Consider the following 19,855-nt stretch of genomic DNA (forward strand, 5'->3'; position numbering starts at 1 on the left):
TTATTTTCCTGGGAGTCTGCCATGTTTACACTGTAGTAGAGCTGTCTAAATGAAAATGTAATCTCCTGGATGAAATTTCGGTGTCTTCCCTCACTATTCCTGAACATTTGTATAATGCAGACCTTTCATTGGCCAGGGCAAGCAAAATAATGATGCTATCTCTGTTAAATAAGCCCAAACTGCTCCTGGCTTTGGTAAACAGATCCTCTGTGAGATGGATGGGAGAAATTTTGTAATTACATGCCATGAATTGCAGGAGACTGGTGGTAGGAGGTGAAAGCTGCCTGTGTATTGTCTGGGTGATCGTTACTTGCCAAAGGAGAAGGAAAAGTTGGGAAGTAGAGTTGACCTATGAGTGAAGAACGTGGCCCATGGGAAACAAAACACGAGGGACTCTCTTATGAGGGTGTCAGATTAGCTCTACTTTTTTGGCCATTGTCTGATAGAAACAACAGTGTGAGGTATGTTGTCTTCATGAGTGTCTATTTCTAATATTAACTTTAAGCTAGTCAGTGATATTCCTAGGACATCCAAACCTGAAGTGCTACATAAGTTATCGCCTGTTTCACTGTGAAGTACAAAATACAGAATGCCTGCATAGGTAGCTTCTTGCATGGCAAGGGAATTAAATGCACTGACTCCCACATTTAACATGTGCAAAACTTCACTTGTTGCAGTACAGGGGCTTTCCAGCAACACCTTGGTAGGGTTTCTCCTTTGAATTTGTACTCAGCTGTGTGTTTTGTACAGAAGAACATATTTATGAAATAAATCAGTTTTTAAATGACTGCTTGCTTCCCTTCTGGCATTTAGGAGAACACTGTCTTCCTGTTCTTTCAATTCCCCCAGTAACTTGCTGAGAGAGTTTTGTTATAGCCAAGTAATGCAATTGGCAAAGCATACCAGGCACCTTATTATAAGAGTTGAAATTTTTGGAGAGAGAACTTCTGTTTTCTTCCTGAATAACTATATATACATATATATTTTAAGCTAGTATTTAGAATAGTAATTGAAGAATACTATCTATTCTGCTATAGTGGCAGCTGCATTTTATTGTATTTCGGTGCTGTGTGACATTGTAGGGAACCTGCTTTGGCAGGGAGGTTGGACTCATTGTCTCTTGAGGTCCCTTCCTGCCCCTGAGATTCTGTGATCCGTGTGTGTCCCTTCCAACTGTGATTTTGGGATTCATTATCTTGTTTGTTTCTGGTAAAGACTCTGTAGTAGAGGTTATGTGAACCTGATCTGTACGTGCTCTCTCTCTAAATGCCCCTTTGCTGTGGCTTCTCTCACCAAAATACTTCTTTGGAACCTATGTCTTCTTGTTCCTCTTTGAAAAGCGGTTTTGTGTTTATTTTATTGAGTTTCTTGACTTGCTTGGCCCAGTCTTGTAGGGCAAAATGTGTCACCTCTTAAAACGAATTGAGTTTTCCAGATTAAGTTTTGTATTTTTTTATTATTCAGTTTTGTTAAAATATATGTCAGGGAATAATATTTTATGATTTTATGATAATATTTTATGGTTTGCATCTCTAAATTTGCTTGCTGTAAAATGAACCATTAGGATGTAGCTTGGCAAATTTTTGTCTTGTAAATGCCATTTAATATTGCTATTCCTCACTGACCTTCATGGTTTCTACTGGTATAAACTCTTCTACACATCTTTCTGTTTCCTGGAAATATCAAAAACTTTGAGACATTCTACTGTCTCATATGCAGGTAGGCACCAAGTGGAACCCAGGCTGTCGTAGAAACTCGCACTGACACTTTGTATGTGTTCATTACAGAAAGTCCTAAAGTATTGAACGAGTGATGTATGCATGTGATTCCACTTCTGTATAAAGTCTGTTGGAATAGATGACATTATTGATTTTTTTCTGCCCTTTCCCTTCACTTTGAAGACTTCTAATATTGAATTCTGAACAGCTACAGATAGATTTTCAGAAGGCACTGAGAGATCTCTCTGGTGCGCCACTTGTTCTTCTGGTCTCCAACTTTTACCAATGATCTTTTTGTTATGTTTTGTTTGTTTTTCCTTCCCTGCCTCCCTTCCCCCCCTTCTTTTTGTTACATTTATAGCTTATAATTATTAAGCTTCCTAAATTGCTCTTATTTTATTGATATCACTCAAGGTTATGTATTTATTTGACTTCATGTTATTTCAGACCTACTCTTAAGTTTGAGTCACTGAATTTTAACTGAAGAAAAATACAGTTGCTAAAGGACATCATCATCATTTCTTTTTGGTCTTACAATTTGAAATGTAGCAATCTTGTGTTGTTCATTACTATGCCAGGAGAAAACCAAATCTGGTCTTTAGACAGTATTTTAATAACAGTTACTGCTTTTAAGATGAGCCTTCTGTTTTGGGCTCTATGTGTCTTGTATTCAGCACTTTATCCACTGTTGAAGAAAGACGTCAGCCAGCCTGTTTAACAAGGTGTATATTAATTTCATCAGCAGATAGAATTCTTGACTTGTGTTCCTGTTGTGTAAGGAAGGGACTTGCTTACTGGGATCCACAGAGTATTTTTAAGTGTTTGTGGAGAGTTCTGTTACATTAAGGAGATCATGCTTAGCAAAACAGATATTTCTGTGACTTTTCAGGTATTTTCTTCTAATTTTTTGAGCTTTCTTTTAAATAAACGGATCCTACCTGAAATGTAACAAATATCAAACAAACAAAACAAAACAAAAAACAACAGAAAAAAGGAATTATTCAGCCTTTTTTCTGTACATTTAGTTGTGTTGGTTATCCCTATCCAGGAACAGATTCATTCAAGAAAGAGAAAGTACTGAAAACAAAGATGACATCTTCAAAGAGTGGCTTAGAGTTGTTCACCTGAGAAGAGTGTTGGCATGTTTTTACAGAGCATGAAGATGAGGCATAGATTCATAGCCTAGCTATTTTACAGTGCATGATTTAGTGGGCAGTGGTAGTTGTAGTAGGAAAGGAAGAGGAGGGGAAAGATTGAAATAGAATGTATGATAGTACATGATTAAATGAAGATAGTACATCTATTTTAAGTTGGAGTTTTGCCAAGGTACTTGTGACTAGCTCTTAACTTGTGATGGAATATAGTGATATACTCCTCTTCCTATTGTTAAACATCTGTACTTTAATACCTGAGCTGTCTGAAACAGGGCATGATTGTTCTCGGGAGATGTGTCTGATAATAGTATGGTTTGCAGATGCTGTATGGAAAGGAGCAGTGCTGCTTCTGCTACACACTTTATCCTTTTTGTAGTAAAGGATATTACAAAGAGCAAAGTATGCTTTTTTCCTAACTTATTTATATTTAAATGCAATTTTTTTTTTTTTGTCTGTCTTTTCAGCTTATGGAGAAAACTGACAGAGACTACTACACTCTGGATGATATGTTTGTTTCCCAAGCAGCAAAAAAAGCACGCCTTGGGGAAGAGGAAGAAACACAAAGAAGAAAAGCAATACATGAGCACCAGCAGCTTGCTGCACGCATGGAAAAGTGTCCTTACTGTTTTGATAGCGGTGAACTTTCTAAACATCTTATTATTGCAATTGGTACCAAGGTAAGAAAATAGTGATTTAGCACAAAATTAAATGTAAAAAAGAAAGAATAGTAGAGGGTTTGAGTTAAAGAGCACAGTTGCTTCTTTATTTGATTATTCTGCCTCTTATACTCCCTGCCCTTCCAGTTGATTTCAAGAATTCCTCAAAGATTAGGGAGAAAAAGATATGAATCTGTTGTGAACTGCAAAGCTAGTCTTTGATATCAGAACTTCTGATTTGTGGAAAACATAAAGCAATAATGAAAGATCTAAGTAAAGACTGTAGGTGGATTTGTGGAAGGCTAAGTCATACTACACTGGAGGAAATTTGAACTGATTAAGATCTGTATCTCAGTGATTTCAAAGAAACCCAAGTGGAGAATTTCATTCTTAAGCTTAAAATCCTTTGGAATAAACAAAACCAAACCATCCTCATTTTGTTAATTCTTTTAAAATATGTATAAATATTTGGATTTATAGCAGCCCTTGCTGTAAATACTTTGCTGTAAGTAGAAGATAATGTCTTCTATTGGTTTGAACTGTAGCAGATGACTTATTCAACTTAGCGATGAGAATATTTTAAACACTAGAATAATAGGCACTTCAGTTTTTGTTCACTCTTCATAGGTATACTTGTCTCTGCCAAGCAACCAGTCCTTAATTGAAGGTCACTGCCTGATAGCTCCTTTACAACACCATACTGCAGCCACTCTTTTGGATGAAGAAATCTGGGAAGAAATCCAGGTCAGATAACAAACTGTCTCATGTTCCAACAGCTTTGTAAAATAATATTGTTTTGAATGACATGGTACACGCTTGAAAAGTAGGTACATGAGAATCTAATGAGGTTTAACAAGGCAAAGTGTAAGGTGTTGCATGTGGGTCAAGGCAATCCCAGATATGAGTTCAGACTGTGAGAAGAACTTATTGAGAGCAGGCCTGCCAAGAAGAACTCGGATGTCCTGAAATCTTGTTCCATCAAGATCACTGCTTTGTTTCCATTTATCTATTAGTGAAATAATATATTTTATCTGGAAGCTTTGAAAAGCTAATTCACATTATTCGTTCTTTTTCTTTTAACAGATGTTTAGAACGGCACTGGTGAAAATGTTTGAGGCTAAAGGCTTGGACTGTGTCTTTATGGAAACAAATATGAGTATGAAGAAACGATATCACATGGTATACGAATGCATTCCTCTTCCAAAAGAAGTAGGAGATATGGCTCCAATCTACTTTAAGGTATATTAAAAGCTTTTTCTTTAGGTCATTTGAATGTATTTAACTTACAGTATTTCTGGAAAAGTTTTCTTATATTTTTTTCTGGTGAAGAAATGTTTATTGATCTTTAAGCAAATGTATTGATTTAGTATCTGGAAAAGAAGGTTTTTGAAGGGTAAATTTGAATGAGTGCACAACATACTTCAGTATTTATGAGTAAATTATTTTATTTGTTCTTTGAAAATATTCTCTGAAAATAAATAATATAATTGTTTTAATGAAGTGGATGTCAGTGTGATGAATAGCAGTGCAGTAACTTTTATGGCACATTTGTAACTCTCCACGTGGTTGATTTCATTGGCTATGTTTTAAGTGCATTAAGTATTTTCTTTGAATACTAGCAGAAAGGTGAAACACAATGTCATTTGTGTTCAGAAATTTTCCACCATTAAAATACACAGTAAATGAAAAATAAGAAGGTACCTACACTTCCGTACTATGATAGATGCAGAGTCAACTTTACAAGTCTTTGAGTGCAAACAGACGTCTAATTTGGATTTTCCTTTTGGAGTTCAAAAATGAAAAAGGGAAAGAAAGATAAAAGAGAAAAAAAAAAAAGGCTAATATGGCATAATGAAATCAGAACAAGTTTATTATGAGCTCAGTAAAAAGAAATTGAGACCTTTTAGTCCCTAATAATTTGAAAGTTTCTTGTTAGAGATAGCTTGTCAGGCTAAAGAAAGATTCCAGGGGAAAAAAAAAAAAGGAATAGAATTAAGTGAGTTCCAAGATATTAAATGGTTCCTCTATAAAGTATCTAAGTTCTCGAAATCAGAAAGATTACCAAAAATAAAATTACTTTGTTAAGAAATAGCTCATACTTGCAGTGCAAAGTTTGCTTTACTCCATTGGAAAGTGAGTTCTTTGCTGTACGAAGGCCTATCTTCTCATTTGGATAAATGATTTTACAGAAAGCTATAATGGAGTCTGATGAAGAGTGGTCCATGAACAAGAAGATAATTGATCTCTCTTCAAAAGATGTTCGGAAATCTGTAAGTAATGAAATGTATTGAACACTGAAATTTTCAGCAAATTGCTTTCATCTATTTAAGTTATTAACTGTTTCAAAGAGAGAAGAAAAGGAGCGCAATTAAATTAGTGGATCGGGAGATGGCATAGACATGATGAGCATTGGAGTCTGACTGAACTCCTAATTGATGTTAGAAAAGATTCCCATTTATTTCAACAACAGATGAACTGAGCTGCAAACATTGCTTGAGAACAAAGCTGGCATTTTGAGTACATGTACCAGCATAATTTTCTTGATTAACTTTAAGAATTAAGATAGATCAAAGATCTGCAAATTGCTGTCTGGGAAAGAATATGGTGTATCTTTTGCATCGACCTGGAACAGCCTTTGGTGTTGCTAAGTTTATGAAGTGAAGATGCAAATAGTGTTATAAATCTTTATGTCTAAAACAAAGGAAATGTTTTTTTCATATAAATCTTGAAGGAATAATGCTAAAACTGTTAAGTTCAAAAATTGGTCCGTAGATATACTTTGGATTTCTTCTGCTTCTTGGCCTTTCATAATAGGGAAAGCCAACACCTGTCTCAAGAAAACAAAGTATAATTTTCTTGTCCTGTGATAGGGTCTGACCTGAGGGAAATAGAGGGTTGTACTATGAAGTGGTGGTGTGTGGAATGAGAAGCAGACATGACTGTGACATTTAATGGTCTGATTGTGTGCAGAAATTGGGATTCTAGGGGCGGAACCCTAGCACACGAGCCTGAGCAGCCAATGCTCTTGCATGGTATCAAAGCCTTTCTGTTTCTTACTCTTGACCCTCCAGTAAACAAATTCAGGGGCGAGCAGTGGGCTGGGAGGGGGCACAGCTGGGACAGCTGACTGAGGAGCAAGCACTCTTCAGCAATAAATAAACACTGGTATATTATTATGGTGTATACTGGCCTAGTTACCAGTCCAAAACGTTGCTTCGTTTGGGCTGCTCTGAAGAAAATCCATCCACAAGCAATATAAGGAACACTGAATGAAAGTTTTCAGTTACTTTAGCTGTAGCAGAGAAGATACGTATGAGTTTGAGGCTTTGTAAACCTTACTGTACAGGAACAAATTATAAGCAGATTGTGAAATTATCCACTTGGGCAGTTAATCATAATTCCCTTCATCTAGTTGGGTTTTCCAATAATGTATTCTCTGTAGAGGTGTTTGCCTTCCCCCTCCTTCATGAAGACTATCAGTGTCTCCTCTGAGTAACCACTTCCTCTTACAGTGTGTCACCTTATTTTTAATAAATGTGCTTAAAATTAGTACTCATCCCATATAATTCAAAGCTGTGGACTCAGAAAGGCATTTGCTCAGTGTGCATTCTGTGGTCCAGCTCTTTCCTTGTTTCCATCCCTCCCTGATTTGTAGTGGTGTCCTCCAGGTTCTGCCATCTGGCAGACCTTTTTTTCCTGTTTATGGTGTCTAGTTGTCATGTGTTGTTTTTTTTCCCTTTACCCATTGGTTTTACTGTTAATCCGTAGCAATTTTATACTGCACTAAGTGGTTTGAGAAGTGATGTAAAATAAAATTTGTTGTTACTAACTATAAAGGCACTTTGTTAAAGAAGTTGTGGGGAGGTTATTAAGTACTTCCAGTCTATTAAATATCTAAAAATGCATTTTTTTTATATAGGTTCCTAAAGGATTACCATACTTTTCAGTGGACTTTGGCCTTCAGGGAGGGTTTGCTCATATCATTGAAGATCAACACAAGTTCCCTCATTACTTCGGGAAGGTATTGTTATATGCAAAACTTATTTACCAATTGTACTCTGTTGTGTAAATTTTAAGTAATTAAACCAGTTGCTGCTACAGCAGTCACTTTGAGGTACCTTACCACAGTTCATTAGTTGCCTTTTCATGGTAAGTCATTATAACTTAGCTTGTGAAGATAGGAATAGTTGATTGCTTTGCTGTTTGATACATTATAGATTATAGATCAGATTTTCTTTTGAATGAATAGGAATTCTAGATATTTGACTTATAGTCTGATAGACAGAAAATAACTGCAACTACTTAAGATGTTAAAAAAAGGGTTTTCTGGATGGTGGTATCTTCATATAGGTGCTCTGACTGACATTTGTGTAAAACAGAGGTCATACACTCACAGGCTTACAGACAACTCGTACTGTAATACATGTGTGGTTAAATTACTCCATTATGGCATAGAAAATACTGCAATAAAATCTTCTTTTCCTTACTACATCACAGTCATCAGCTCTTGAAAGGGTCACTATTATAGAAGTTTGAAGAGGGATTAGGGAGTGATATAACTTGAAAAAGTTGAGAGCAAAGTGAGTGGTTTTCTTTTTGCTCAGCTTCCCATTTTTTTGACACAAATATAGAAATGCATCAACAATGTTGTAGTGTTAGGATATTTGTGCTGTTTTGTATTTAGAAGAATTCTAATGGGGCAACCATTTTGCAACTACAGTTGTAGTTTTTGACTTGGTATGTTTTTCAGAATTTTCAGTCGTTATAGCTAGCACAAATGATCTCATAATTGGAAAACTAGTGTTTTTACATTTTATGCTAAAATAGCATTAAGTGATATTATATTTTAGTATTTATCATTATCTGTCTCTGTTCTACCTGCAAAGGAAATCATTGGCGGCATGCTGGACTTGGAACCACGGCTATGGAGAAAAGGAGTCAGACAGAACTTTGAGGAACAGAGGAAGAAAGTGTTGCAGTTTGCACAGTGGTGGAAGCCGTATGACTTCACCAAAAAGAAAGAATAAGTACATCCTGGCAGCTAAGGACTATATAAGCCTTAAGTTATATAAAGGATATTTCATTTGTGAAATGTAATACCAGCATATTAACACCAGTACATTATGTATTGCTATTATGCTTTAAACCCGGGAGTGTTATTTAATTGATTATCTCTTTCTGGTTTAGATACTGTATGCATAACGTGAACTTGCAAGCCTGATAAAACCAGAAGTTTACAGTGATTCTGGTTTTTAATTTTTTAGCTAAGCCAAAACCAAAACATCCATGTGACAATTGGAATTCCTAAAAATACAGCATTTTCTTCTGAGTTTTATAATATTTGAAACAACTTTTTTATCTTGTAGCATTGAACCAGTGCTCAATTACTGCAGTATCTTATATCATATCAGAATATGGTGTAAATTTTATGAACATATTGATTAAAACAAACACATTGTTGCACTGCCTTTGAGTCTTCGTTTTCTTTTAGTTGAGATCATTGCAGTAATGTAAGCGTTCAGTTATGATGTGACAAAACCTTGTTAATCCTGTGCACAAAAGTGCATTTTTCTGTACTTTCTCTCAATACGCAGTAATATTTTTAATCTGACTTGTTGCACAAAGGATGGTGAGATGCTCCATAGCTGATGGCAAATGACAGCTTTGGTGGTTACAGTTAGTACTGATGACAGTTAAAACTGAAAAAGAAAGAGAGGGGAGGGAAGGGAAAGAAACTTAAGGGACAAATATTCTCTGATGGACAGCCAAGAAAGAAAATCATCACAGGGTCCTCCCCAAATTACTCTTCCCCACTGAGCACCCTTGCCAGTGTGGCAGATGATTTGTAGTGATACTTCCCAGACACAAAATTCATAGTTTTCACTGGGACCGGCTCAAACATCCTCTTGATTGTTCCTGCTTATGTAATTGGAATATTTCAAGGACTATTATTTTCCATATTTTTCACCAGGCAGATCTAGGAAAACAGTGCAGGGACAGAGAACAAGGAGGAAGACACTGCTGTGGTGCCCTTCTAGTGGACAGAGTGCAAAGTTGCAAATGCAAGACTTGAGTGTTGAATAAGTGTTCATATCGTCTCCCTTTGTGATCATTTGCAACTATTCAGAAGAAATAGGAGTTTTTTTTTCTTATTTTTGACACAAGCACATAGCTTTTTTTTTCCCCCCCTCCACTTTGCCTAGTAAATCTGTTAGAGGTAGAAAGCTACTGCTGTGTTGTGAATTTTCTGTAGGAGTTTTTGTGAACTTCGTGTACGTTGTGAACTTCTGTGATTCTTTGTGAACTTCTGTTACTACAAGAGAAATAACTTCAAAAATAAGCTGTCAGGATCATTTTGACGATTGGATGCCTGATTTCTTTTGTTTTATCCAGCAAGCCATGGATGAAAGAACCATTTCTACTGTTCTCCAGTCAATTTTGATTCTTTAGGCTACTGGGGAGATTACAGTGCAAATAGGGTACGAAACAGTAGCTGGCAGTTGTTGTTTACGATGTGGTGAAGCTGAAGGAAACAGGTAAAATGCAGCCCTTGGTGGTATAAAACTTAAAGGTTATTCTCTTGGAGAGTGCACGTTGCCACTGTTTTTATCTCTTGCTTTGCAGGATAGCCATGAAGTGGCAGAAGTGATTCTCTTAAGGCTGTAGGAAAGTCATTTAGCAAATGCAGTGTTAGAGATGCAATTTTAAGAAATAATTTAAGTTCTCGCAGTCTCCCTTCATCAAGAGGAGGGAGGTTTGTGGTTCACATAGGATATGTAATTCATACATAGAAACATCACCTGTGCATACTTTTATTATTTTGGTGTCAGCAATATTTCTAATCTTCAGACTGGAAAGGACTTGGAAATATGTATGGGCAACATCTCAAGCTACAAAGACAGGGGAGTGTCTTATTCTGTCAGAAATTCATAGAATCAAGGTTGGAAAAGACCACGAAGACCATCTACTCCAACCATGTACCCAACCCCACCATGCCCTCTAACCATGCCCCTCAGTGCCATATCCACATAAGTCTTGAAGACCTCCAGGCATGGTGACTCCACCACTTCCCTGGGCAGCCTGTTCAAATACGTTGCCATTCTTTCCGTGAATAAATCTTTTTCTTAATATCCAACCTGAACCTCCCGGTGCTACTTACAAAGCACCTGGCTTTGACACTGGCTACAGAATGGAGCTGAAAAGCTACTGAGGTATCCTTATCTTTCTACATAACCACAGTGGTTGATAGCAAGGTGATTGCCTGAAGTAATCTACTGAAGACAGACTTAAATTCAGCTAACAGGGAGAGCAAGGCTTCCTACTAATCACTGGTGCTCTTTCCAGATAGGTGGTTCTCATGCACCTCCATGTTCCACTTGATTTTCTTCTTCCCTCTTGGATTCTCTATTGGAGTAAGACTGTGAGATGCTGCATTCAGTACAGTTTTGTTGCTTTGTACTTATTAAAATTCCTGAAGGAATACAGTGTGGATTTTTATTGCTTTTAAAGAAAGTTAATATAGCAACGTGCAAGGTCTGTTTGGACTGAGTTATTTATTTATTCAGTTTGTTCAGAATGAATTAGTCCCAGATTCATAACGAAATGTGACTTACTGGGATTTTATGTACTGAGTTCTTCTACCAACTTCTTTTAAACTTTGTTTGAGTTTTTACTGCAGTATATCAGTAAAATAAGCAGTAGTTCTCATGGCAGGAAATCACATATCTCTTGTAATCTAAAGAATGAAAGAAGAAGCGATTTGATGTGTCCCTAAACGATTCTGTCTGACTGAAATTTCTTCAGTGTTTTTTGTCTCCTACATCTCTATTTTTATCATTCAAGCACGTTCTCTCTTTATAATTCAAGCTGCACAAGATGATGTGTATACACATAAAATGGTATATGCTTTTGGAAGCAAGATCACTGACTCTTTTGCATTGGAAGGGATCCTTAAAGGTCATCTATCCCAACCCCCCTGCAATGATTGGGAACACCTACAGCTCCATCAGGTTGCTTAGAGCCCTGTCCAGCCTGACCTGGAGCATCTCCAGGGATGGGGCACCACCACCTCTCTGGGCAACCTCATCCACTGCCTCACACCCCACTTTTAGTTTGAAACCATTTTCCCTTGTCCTATCTAGACTCTGCTAGAAGAGTCTGTCTCTACTTTAGATGCTGTACAGCCACGTTCAGGTCTCCCCAGATCCTTCTGGTTGAACAGCTCCAGCTCTCGCCCTGCGTCCTGCTGCAATGTAGGCTATTTCATGCATCTTTGACTTTCATTCCTTTTCCTAGATTTTATTTCTGTTATGCTGAAACCACTTTGAATTCAGTTCCTGCTCTTAAAAGATTTTTTCACAATCCTTTGAGTCATCTGCAAAACTAAGCTGCATATGCTGTACTGCGGGAACTAGAAATTCCTGCTACACCCATGCGTGCCCCTTTGCTGCAAAGCAGTACTTCTGTTTTCCTCTGTTTCTGTTTGTCAATAGCCTTGAAATTGGAAGAAATCTTTTTTTTGGATGCTGCAGGTGGGCTCCCCATTAAAACACTGTTGTCTGTCCATCTGTGAGCTGCACGTCTAAGGCGATAAAGTCAGCACTGTCCTACTCAGTGAAGTTGATGGAGTGTTGTAGTGGTGATTCATCTCACACCGGTGTAGATGACTTGGTGGGCTACTCAGATCAATTGCTGGAGTCTAGTGGTATTGATTCTCAGCGTAGAAACAGTCTAGATTTGGCAAACTAGATTCCTTTAGCCTAGAGAAGTGCTTCATGGAGGCACAATGAGGCAATATTTATCTTTGTTCCACACAGATGCAAGGAGTTGTTCCATGTTGCATGATATATTTATACCGAATAGTGATTTTACAGTCAGAAGCCTTATCATAGAATCATAGTCACAGAATGGCTTGGGTTGGAAGGGACCTCAAGGATCACCAAGCTCCAGCCCCCCCTGCCGCAGGCAGGGCTGTCAACCTCCAAATCTAATACTAGACCAGGCTGCCCAGGGCCACATCCAACCTGGCCTTGAACACCTCCAGGGATGGGGCATCCACAGCCTCTCTGGGCAGCCTGTGCCAGAACTCCAAATTTTAATCTATCAGCAAAGAAAACTTACAGAAAATAAATATATTTAATTAAATGGCTCAGCTTCATTGAAACAACTTCCTGGATTAAACTTCATGGCTGACATTCTCGATAGTTTTCTCTTTGCTATAATGTGTTGGAAATGTGTGGCATTGCCATACTTAGTATTTTTATCCACCTGCCTTGGGAGCAGGGAACCTCCTGTGTAAACAGATTTGGAAGGCTTGAGGCTGAGGCCTGACTTGTCTAATACTTGTCACCCGTTCCTTGCCCTTTGCTATCTGCAGGCAGTGGGAGGACCATCGGAAGCAGAAGTTTTGGCTGACTGGTTTGCGGTGCTGTGAGTCCTTGCAGTGATTCCCAGACAGTCAGTTGAATCTGTATGTTTATGTGCTGCTGTCCACCCTAGAGAATGCCTGGAAAATGTTATCTGTAATTACAGCATAGACTTGGAATTTCAGAAAGCTTGAAAATGCTTTCAGAGGCAAGAAGTAGGCATATTTTTTAATTATTATATTAATATTTAAAGATATTTATATTTGATATTTATATATTTAATGTTAATTATTATCTTTTATAAACAACATATGCTTCTCAAGAGATTCATCTAATGTGTAGAATCATGTAGGAAGCTTTTGCATTTATTTTCTACATGGAGCAAAAATATTATGGTTGGTATCAGAACTGGAAGAGATGCTTCAGAGGATGCCCTGCTCCATTCACATCCCTAACGCCAGCTTCAGGATACAACCCGCTTCAAGCGACCAGCTGCCTCCGTGAAGTGCTCCTTGCCCATGAATGCTGTGTTTCAGATGATCTGTGACTGCGTCCTCTTTATTTTTAGCTTCCGTGCAAAGATTCCAAATCAAATCTTTGTGAGAGCTGCCGCCTGGGATAATTTTGTTGTCTTCTTCGCTGCTAATGACGAGTTCAGTCTTGCTGTTAAGCTGTGCAGTTGTCTTCCTTGGAATGCTTTTATACAAATCAAACAAGAATATAGGTAGATGAGAACAGTAATATGATTCTAGTGTATTAAATAATTAACTTTATAAAGGTCAGCAAATCTCCATCTAGCATAATAGCAGTGCTAGTAAGCCTGGATAGTTTTTCAGTGATAGAAGTGAAGCAAGTGGGTTGTGAGGATTACAACATTTCATTCCTTCCGATCCAGAGAAGGGCCACATGATGATCCCCAGCTCTTACAGGAAGCTGTGCTGTGAGGATGATGCTTCTTCCATCATCTTCAAGCTGGGTCTGGTTTCATGTCTGGTTTCTTGAATTGCCCTGGAACAGGTTGCCCAAGGAGGCTGTGGATGCCCCATCCGTGGAGGCATTCAGTGCCAGGCTGGATGTGGCTCTGGGCAGCCTGGTTTGGTGGTTGGTGACCCTGCATGTAGTGGGGGTTTGAAACCAGATGATCATTGTGGTCCTTTTCAACCCAGGCCATTCTGTGATTCCATTGTAAGATGCAGAAAGATGAACAAAACTTCAGTATTGCAAATACATGACCTGAAATAATCCAGTCAGTAACACTGACAGTAGCTTTGTCTTCCTTCAATTGCTTGGAATGCACTGAATCACACTCAGAGTCCCTGTTTCTCATTGCCTGTGGTGCCTTGGGAATTCATGTTCCTCCTTTGCTTGAGAAGTGAATTGTTTGATTACAGGAGTGTAGGATGAGGAGAGGGATATTTCTGTCACAGACTCTGGGGGGACTCCCATTCAATCCACAATCATTGCTCTCTTATGTCTCTATTACATGTAAGTCTAAGCAAAAACTGATTAGGAGACACTCAGAAAGGCTCTAACTGCTGTGATTTCATAGGAGATGACCAAGAGAATATGAAAGTGGCATAGTTTTTCTTTCCTTCCTTTTCAGTAGCAAGAACTGATGCTGCCTGGAAAAAGAGAGTGACCCACAGAACAAGTAGCTTTGTTCAGATCTTTCACAGAAAGCGAAGAAATAAATAACCCAGGAATTGGTTTTACATCAAAGGGGGCCGAGCTCAGTGTGATTACTTTGTGTCAAATGTTGCTAGCAGCCATACAAATCCAGCAATTATTTTATTTTAATTGGAAACTCTAGCTTAAAGTCCCCCATATGAAAGATGGTTCCATTAAGAGTATTTTGCTAGTAACAGTGTAGTATTTCCAAATAAATACTTCTGTTAAATCAAGTCCCAATGTCTCAATTGCTTGGATAGTTTTATATAATATAATTGCTTTTATATATATATATATATATAAATGCTTTTATAACTACATGCTTCCTCAGTTCTGTTGCTATCAGTACTGTGGCATTTTGCACACACAGCATCATTACTTAGGGCAGTAACAGGAAGCTTCATTTTCTGTGTGTTACTTGAGTAGGATGATCATCTTTGTACAACTTCAAGTTAATGTGTTTTTGTGTTACTGGAGATTTCTGGCTGTGTAGTTTCTGTTGTGTGTTTTTTCCTCTATTGCCAATGGAAACTTTGCTAATTTGAAGGTGCGAACGAGAAAGAGTCGATTAAGTAATATTCTGCTTAGCATCTGTATCTGAAATCCTCTTGTTTAAGTAGATTGGCCTGTCCTTGGAGTCCCCAGAGTCCTTGGGGTCCCCTGCCTTTTCCTTCCTAATAGCTGGGGGTGTTGGGGACAGTGTCTTTTCTAGAGATGGGTTTGTAGTTCTGATTGCCACCCTGTTCTGGAGGAGAAGCACTATACAGGAGGATCAGTTCTGGGAGCTGGTCTATCATCTTATTAAGGATGTTTACTAATGAAGCCCTGGTGTGGTGACACAGCAGCCAATTATTTTTTGTGTGCTGAGTTCCCACTTGTTTAATGACAGTCAGCAGGACCCTTTCAAAACTGCAACTCTGACAACTTTGTGTTAAATCTGTTATTTCACTCCAGCCTTTAGCAGCATGTCTAAACCCCAATCTGAATCCCCAAATATAATCACATTACAGACCAATTATTTTGCTTGCTGAGTCACTTTGTCAGTTTGACAGCACGCTTGGCAGAAAATGTTGATTCTTTTCAATTATTTGATTAAAGAAATTAATTAATTCAGAGTTTTATTTTGTTTAGGGATGTCAGCATCCGATTTTCCCACTGATTCATAGTCCGCATGGACAGCCATTGGTAGGGCTCATTCTTTCTTCAGTCCTTTGAAACAGATGTTTCTTTTGTGATAAATGAACCATCATGCTTCTGGGCAACATCTACCCTACTGCCATACTATGGTGCAACCCCTGTGTTTGAAGACCTACACCCAGCTTATTTCTTGCAATGGACAGAAGATGACTGTGTGATGCGATGGAAAAACAAACAAACGTGATCAGTAGGTTGAGGGAGGTGATCTTCCCCATCTGCTCTGGTGAGACCACATTGGGAGCACTGTACCCAGTTCTGGGCTCCTCAGTTCAAGAAAGACAGGGTTCTCCTAGGAGGAGTGCAGCAGAGGGCCACAACGGTGATGAGAAGTCTGGAGCATCTCCCATACGAAGAAAGGCTGAGAGACCTGGGGCTGTTCAGCCTGGGCAGAAGACTGAGAGGAGATCTTATCACTGTTTATAAATATCTTAATTGTAGGATGCAAATGAATGTGGTCAGACTTTTTTCAATGGTGTGCAGCAATAGAACAAAGGGCATTTGGCAGAAACTGGAATACAGCAAGTTCCATACTAACTCAAGGAAGAAGTTTTTACACTGATGAAAGAGCGCTGGAACAGACTGCCCAGAGAGGTTCTGGAGTCTCCTTCTCTGAAGATATTAAATATTCATCTGTTTTTTTTTCTGTGTAACCTACTGCAGGGAACTGCTTTAGCAAGGGATTGGACTAGATGGCCTCCAGAGGTCTCTTCCAACCCCTTCAATTCTGTGATTCACCCCTATGAAAATCATCTTCCTGATGAATGAAGAAGGAATCCAAAGCTGTGGAGACAGAGCTTGGAAATGGGAAACTAACTTTTAGATTTGACTGAACTCTACAACTCTTCCTCAGGTTAGCAGCTATTCAACTAAAGTGTTTGAACTTACGGATGTTTGGCTGCTTAGAAGAGTTGCATATGGGCAGTCTCTAGTGAAGAGTCAGAACTCTTAACAGAAAAATACTGTCTGTCTCTTTCCAGAGTGTTCTATTCATTAAAACAGGCAAGGTATAGAATTAGAACTGGTATTTTGAAACTGTTTCTCAAACACTACAGCGTTTGAGAAATACATTATGATTTGGAATTTGGGTGTTGTATTATTATGGGTACCCTGCAGTCCAACTCAGCTGTTGTGTCAGTTATTGCCTAGTCACATAATTAAGCCACATCATAAAGAGGTCAAATTCTACTTAGAAAACAAACAAACCTCAGAGCAGTGGAGGAGTCAGACTTTTCACTCCTGTTTGCTAATAAGGGGTGACCCATGGAAAGATAAGAGCCTGTGTTAATTGACACTTGGCACAGTGCAGTCCCTCCTGTGCAGAGGAAGCCAGCACAGGGCAACATTTAATGGGAGGGATAATAATCCACTTGTATCTTATGGAAGGGACAAATGGCTAGAGATCTATCGATGGACAGAGAAGGAATGTGTAGGGGTGATATGAGGGGAATTAAGATGCAAAGCTGGGTCATAAGGGACAAAGAGATAAATTCATACATATACACTAAGGAAGCACAGGCTCATTGATGAATTATGGAAAGCAACAAATAACTGATGGTACAAAAGGTGGATGAAGACGCTTTTGCTTCTAACTTTGCATGGAAGTATCAGTTTTAATCAGAAGCTTAATACAATTAGGTAGCTAATAATCAAATCAAGAATAAGGAGCTAAGAGGTAGAACAAAATGTTAGGCAATTTATATGCATGCCAATCTCTGAAACCTCAGCGAGAAATGGTCTGAGTGGATTGGAGTATTTTGAGGAATGCAAGAATACTGTAACTGCAAACTAATGAATATTCACAAAGAGACCATCAAGTACAGCCTAATGTTAAAGTATGCATAAAATTGCCTGGATCTGTGTCCTAGAGCTTTGTTCCTTTCATGAAAGTCTTTTTTAAAGAAAGAAATTAAGGAAACTTTCAAAAAGAATCAAGTATTTGAATATCTTCGTGGGAATCTTCACACTTACTTCCTTCAAAAGTAGCTTTCCCTCTGAGTAAAGCTTGCAAAACTTCAGCACTGAGTTTTCTTTGATTCTGCTCTCAGATGGAGCTTTACTGCCCAAGAATAAGAGGATGAAAATCACTATTCTCTTGATGATGTGTGCCATAGGAAGGTGGATTTGAGGTGTGCAAAACCTGCTCTTTCTGCTGGGCTACACTGCACCCTCTGGTGGCTAACAGGCTGCTTTTTCAGTCCCAAATTCCCTGAAGTAGAGAAGCACACTGCAGCTGGAAGCAACGTGTTTGGATCCTCAAAGCCACCTGCACGGCCTTTCCCTACGAAACAAAGAATCTATATCTCTTTCAAAAGAGATATAGTCAAATGAGTAGGCATTTTAATTAAGATTTCCTTTTTGCTTCCAAAGTCCTCTATATTGCTGGAACAGAAGTCAATCGTATTGGTGAGATTACGCTTAAGAACTACTGTGGACAGAGATGAGTCCTACCAGCATTCCTCAGCACTTCTGCCAAGTTTCAGAATACCACAAGAAATGTCCCATGGGAATGAGAAGAACTGAGATGTGGCTGTGTGTGTACGTCTGCATCTTCTGGGCTGACTTCCTGATCTGGGTGCTGTGCTGAAATGTGAGGACTATGTGAATGAGGGAATGCTTGTGAACCTGGAGAATGAAGGTCTCCATTTTCCATGGCGGACTTCAGTCCTAGTCAGCCTATATGTAATACATAGCACCTCTTTTCATTAGCTGAGCAGTACCCGGGGGACTGGCTTTTGGACGACTAACCACAGGAGAGATAAATTGTGCAAGGGCATGGACTCAAAAGCATTGATTAAAGCACACGTCGCATTGCTGACTGCCCTTGAGATTGTTTTCGTTCAGTTTTTCCACTAAGCCAAGGCACCTCAATCCTTCCCTGCTTGGATCTTGTTAAGTGAAAGACCATGGTAAGCTATACTAAGTACATACAGTAAGGCTGAGCTAATCTGTGAATCCTCTGTTTATTTAAGACGTTTAAAGGCTACTTTGTAGTTGACTGATATTTCTAAAGACTTTAATCTTATGCCGTCAAAGACACAAGCTTAATTGAATGACTCTCATAAAACTGGCCATATGGTATGCTGTTTCCAGCAATTACATCTGCTAACAATAAACTTTTTTTTCTTAAAAGTACTTAGATCAAAGGTTGTATGTTGTTTCCATAAGTTACGGAAAACAGCCTTCCCTAAAGTTTCCTTAACCCTGAATGTAATGATTGACTGCCTATGTTTAAAGCATAATTACCAAGTTCCCATGTGGCTCTCTCAATTTTATGATGCAAAATCTCTCAGGCATCACTTTAATGATGAGTTTGATCCACTGAGTGTTTCATAGAATCATGGACTGTGGGCACACGATGACCATCAGCTCCAACTCCTGACTCTGTATGGTTGAGCCACGCCAAAAATTCAGCTGAAATTTGCTGGTAATGTTACTTTTCTGACTATCTCTGGTGAGACTGATTCGTACTCCTACCTGTGACATGCCTGTGACTGATAGCTTTTGATCATGATATTGCTTCTGTTATAGGAGATCTGCCAAGTTAACCCAATAGCCTGAGCTGTCTGACGAGTGCTGGTAAAGATGATCAGAGATGAAATGACTCTGGCATACCTGAAAATACACTGAATGACCTGATGCAGCTGCTCAAAGACACTGCATACAAAAATGGGGTTTGAGAATAAGAAAGGAAGGGAAAAGTGGAAGAGAAATTGAGAAATGATTTAGCCAGGAAGTATTGGTAATGGTTGGACTAGATGATCTTCTAAGTCTTTTCCAACCTTGATAATTCTGTGATTCTGTGAAATAAGAGTGAGATTGAATGCTGTCCAATTGATTTCACCCCTGTGCACTATGAAGATAAGGACAGAATTGAAAAGAGTTCTGAGCAGGTCTGAGTCATCTCTTCTGATGTGGGGGTGAACTGTCCTTCTGCAGAGTCTTCTCTTCAGGGCATGTTTCTGGCTCCAGGTTTAGTCTGCTTAACTGAGGTACATTTAGGTTTTGTACAGAAAAATGTGATTGCATTAACTGCTGCCTTAATGGTGCCAGAAAGAAATGGTTTTGGGGTAGCTGCTGAACTTGTCACTGTTGATGAT

The 19,855-nt window shown here is 38.7% G+C and overlaps 1 protein-coding gene across 2 annotated transcripts in view; it reads left to right on the forward strand.

Annotated features, from left to right (window-relative positions):
- Positions 1–8,996, forward strand: part of CWF19L2 (CWF19 like cell cycle control factor 2) — a 47,341-nt gene extending 38,345 nt beyond the window's left edge. For both annotated transcript variants that reach the window (XM_085555807.1, XM_085555818.1), the window contains exons 13-18: positions 3,337–3,549; positions 4,156–4,272; positions 4,612–4,767; positions 5,718–5,798; positions 7,448–7,549; positions 8,415–8,996. In XM_085555807.1, coding sequence (XP_085411933.1) covers positions 3,337–3,549; positions 4,156–4,272; positions 4,612–4,767; positions 5,718–5,798; positions 7,448–7,549; positions 8,415–8,555 — 810 coding nt within the window. In that variant the 3' untranslated portion in view covers positions 8,556–8,996. The remainder of the gene's footprint in view (positions 1–3,336; positions 3,550–4,155; positions 4,273–4,611; positions 4,768–5,717; positions 5,799–7,447; positions 7,550–8,414) is intronic.
- The last annotated feature ends 10,859 nt before the right edge of the window (positions 8,997–19,855 follow it).

This window comes from Coturnix japonica, chromosome 1, assembly GCF_054131305.1.
Source record: "Coturnix japonica strain WE chromosome 1, WE-NBRP24, whole genome shotgun sequence".
NCBI lineage: Eukaryota > Metazoa > Chordata > Aves > Galliformes > Phasianidae > Coturnix > Coturnix japonica.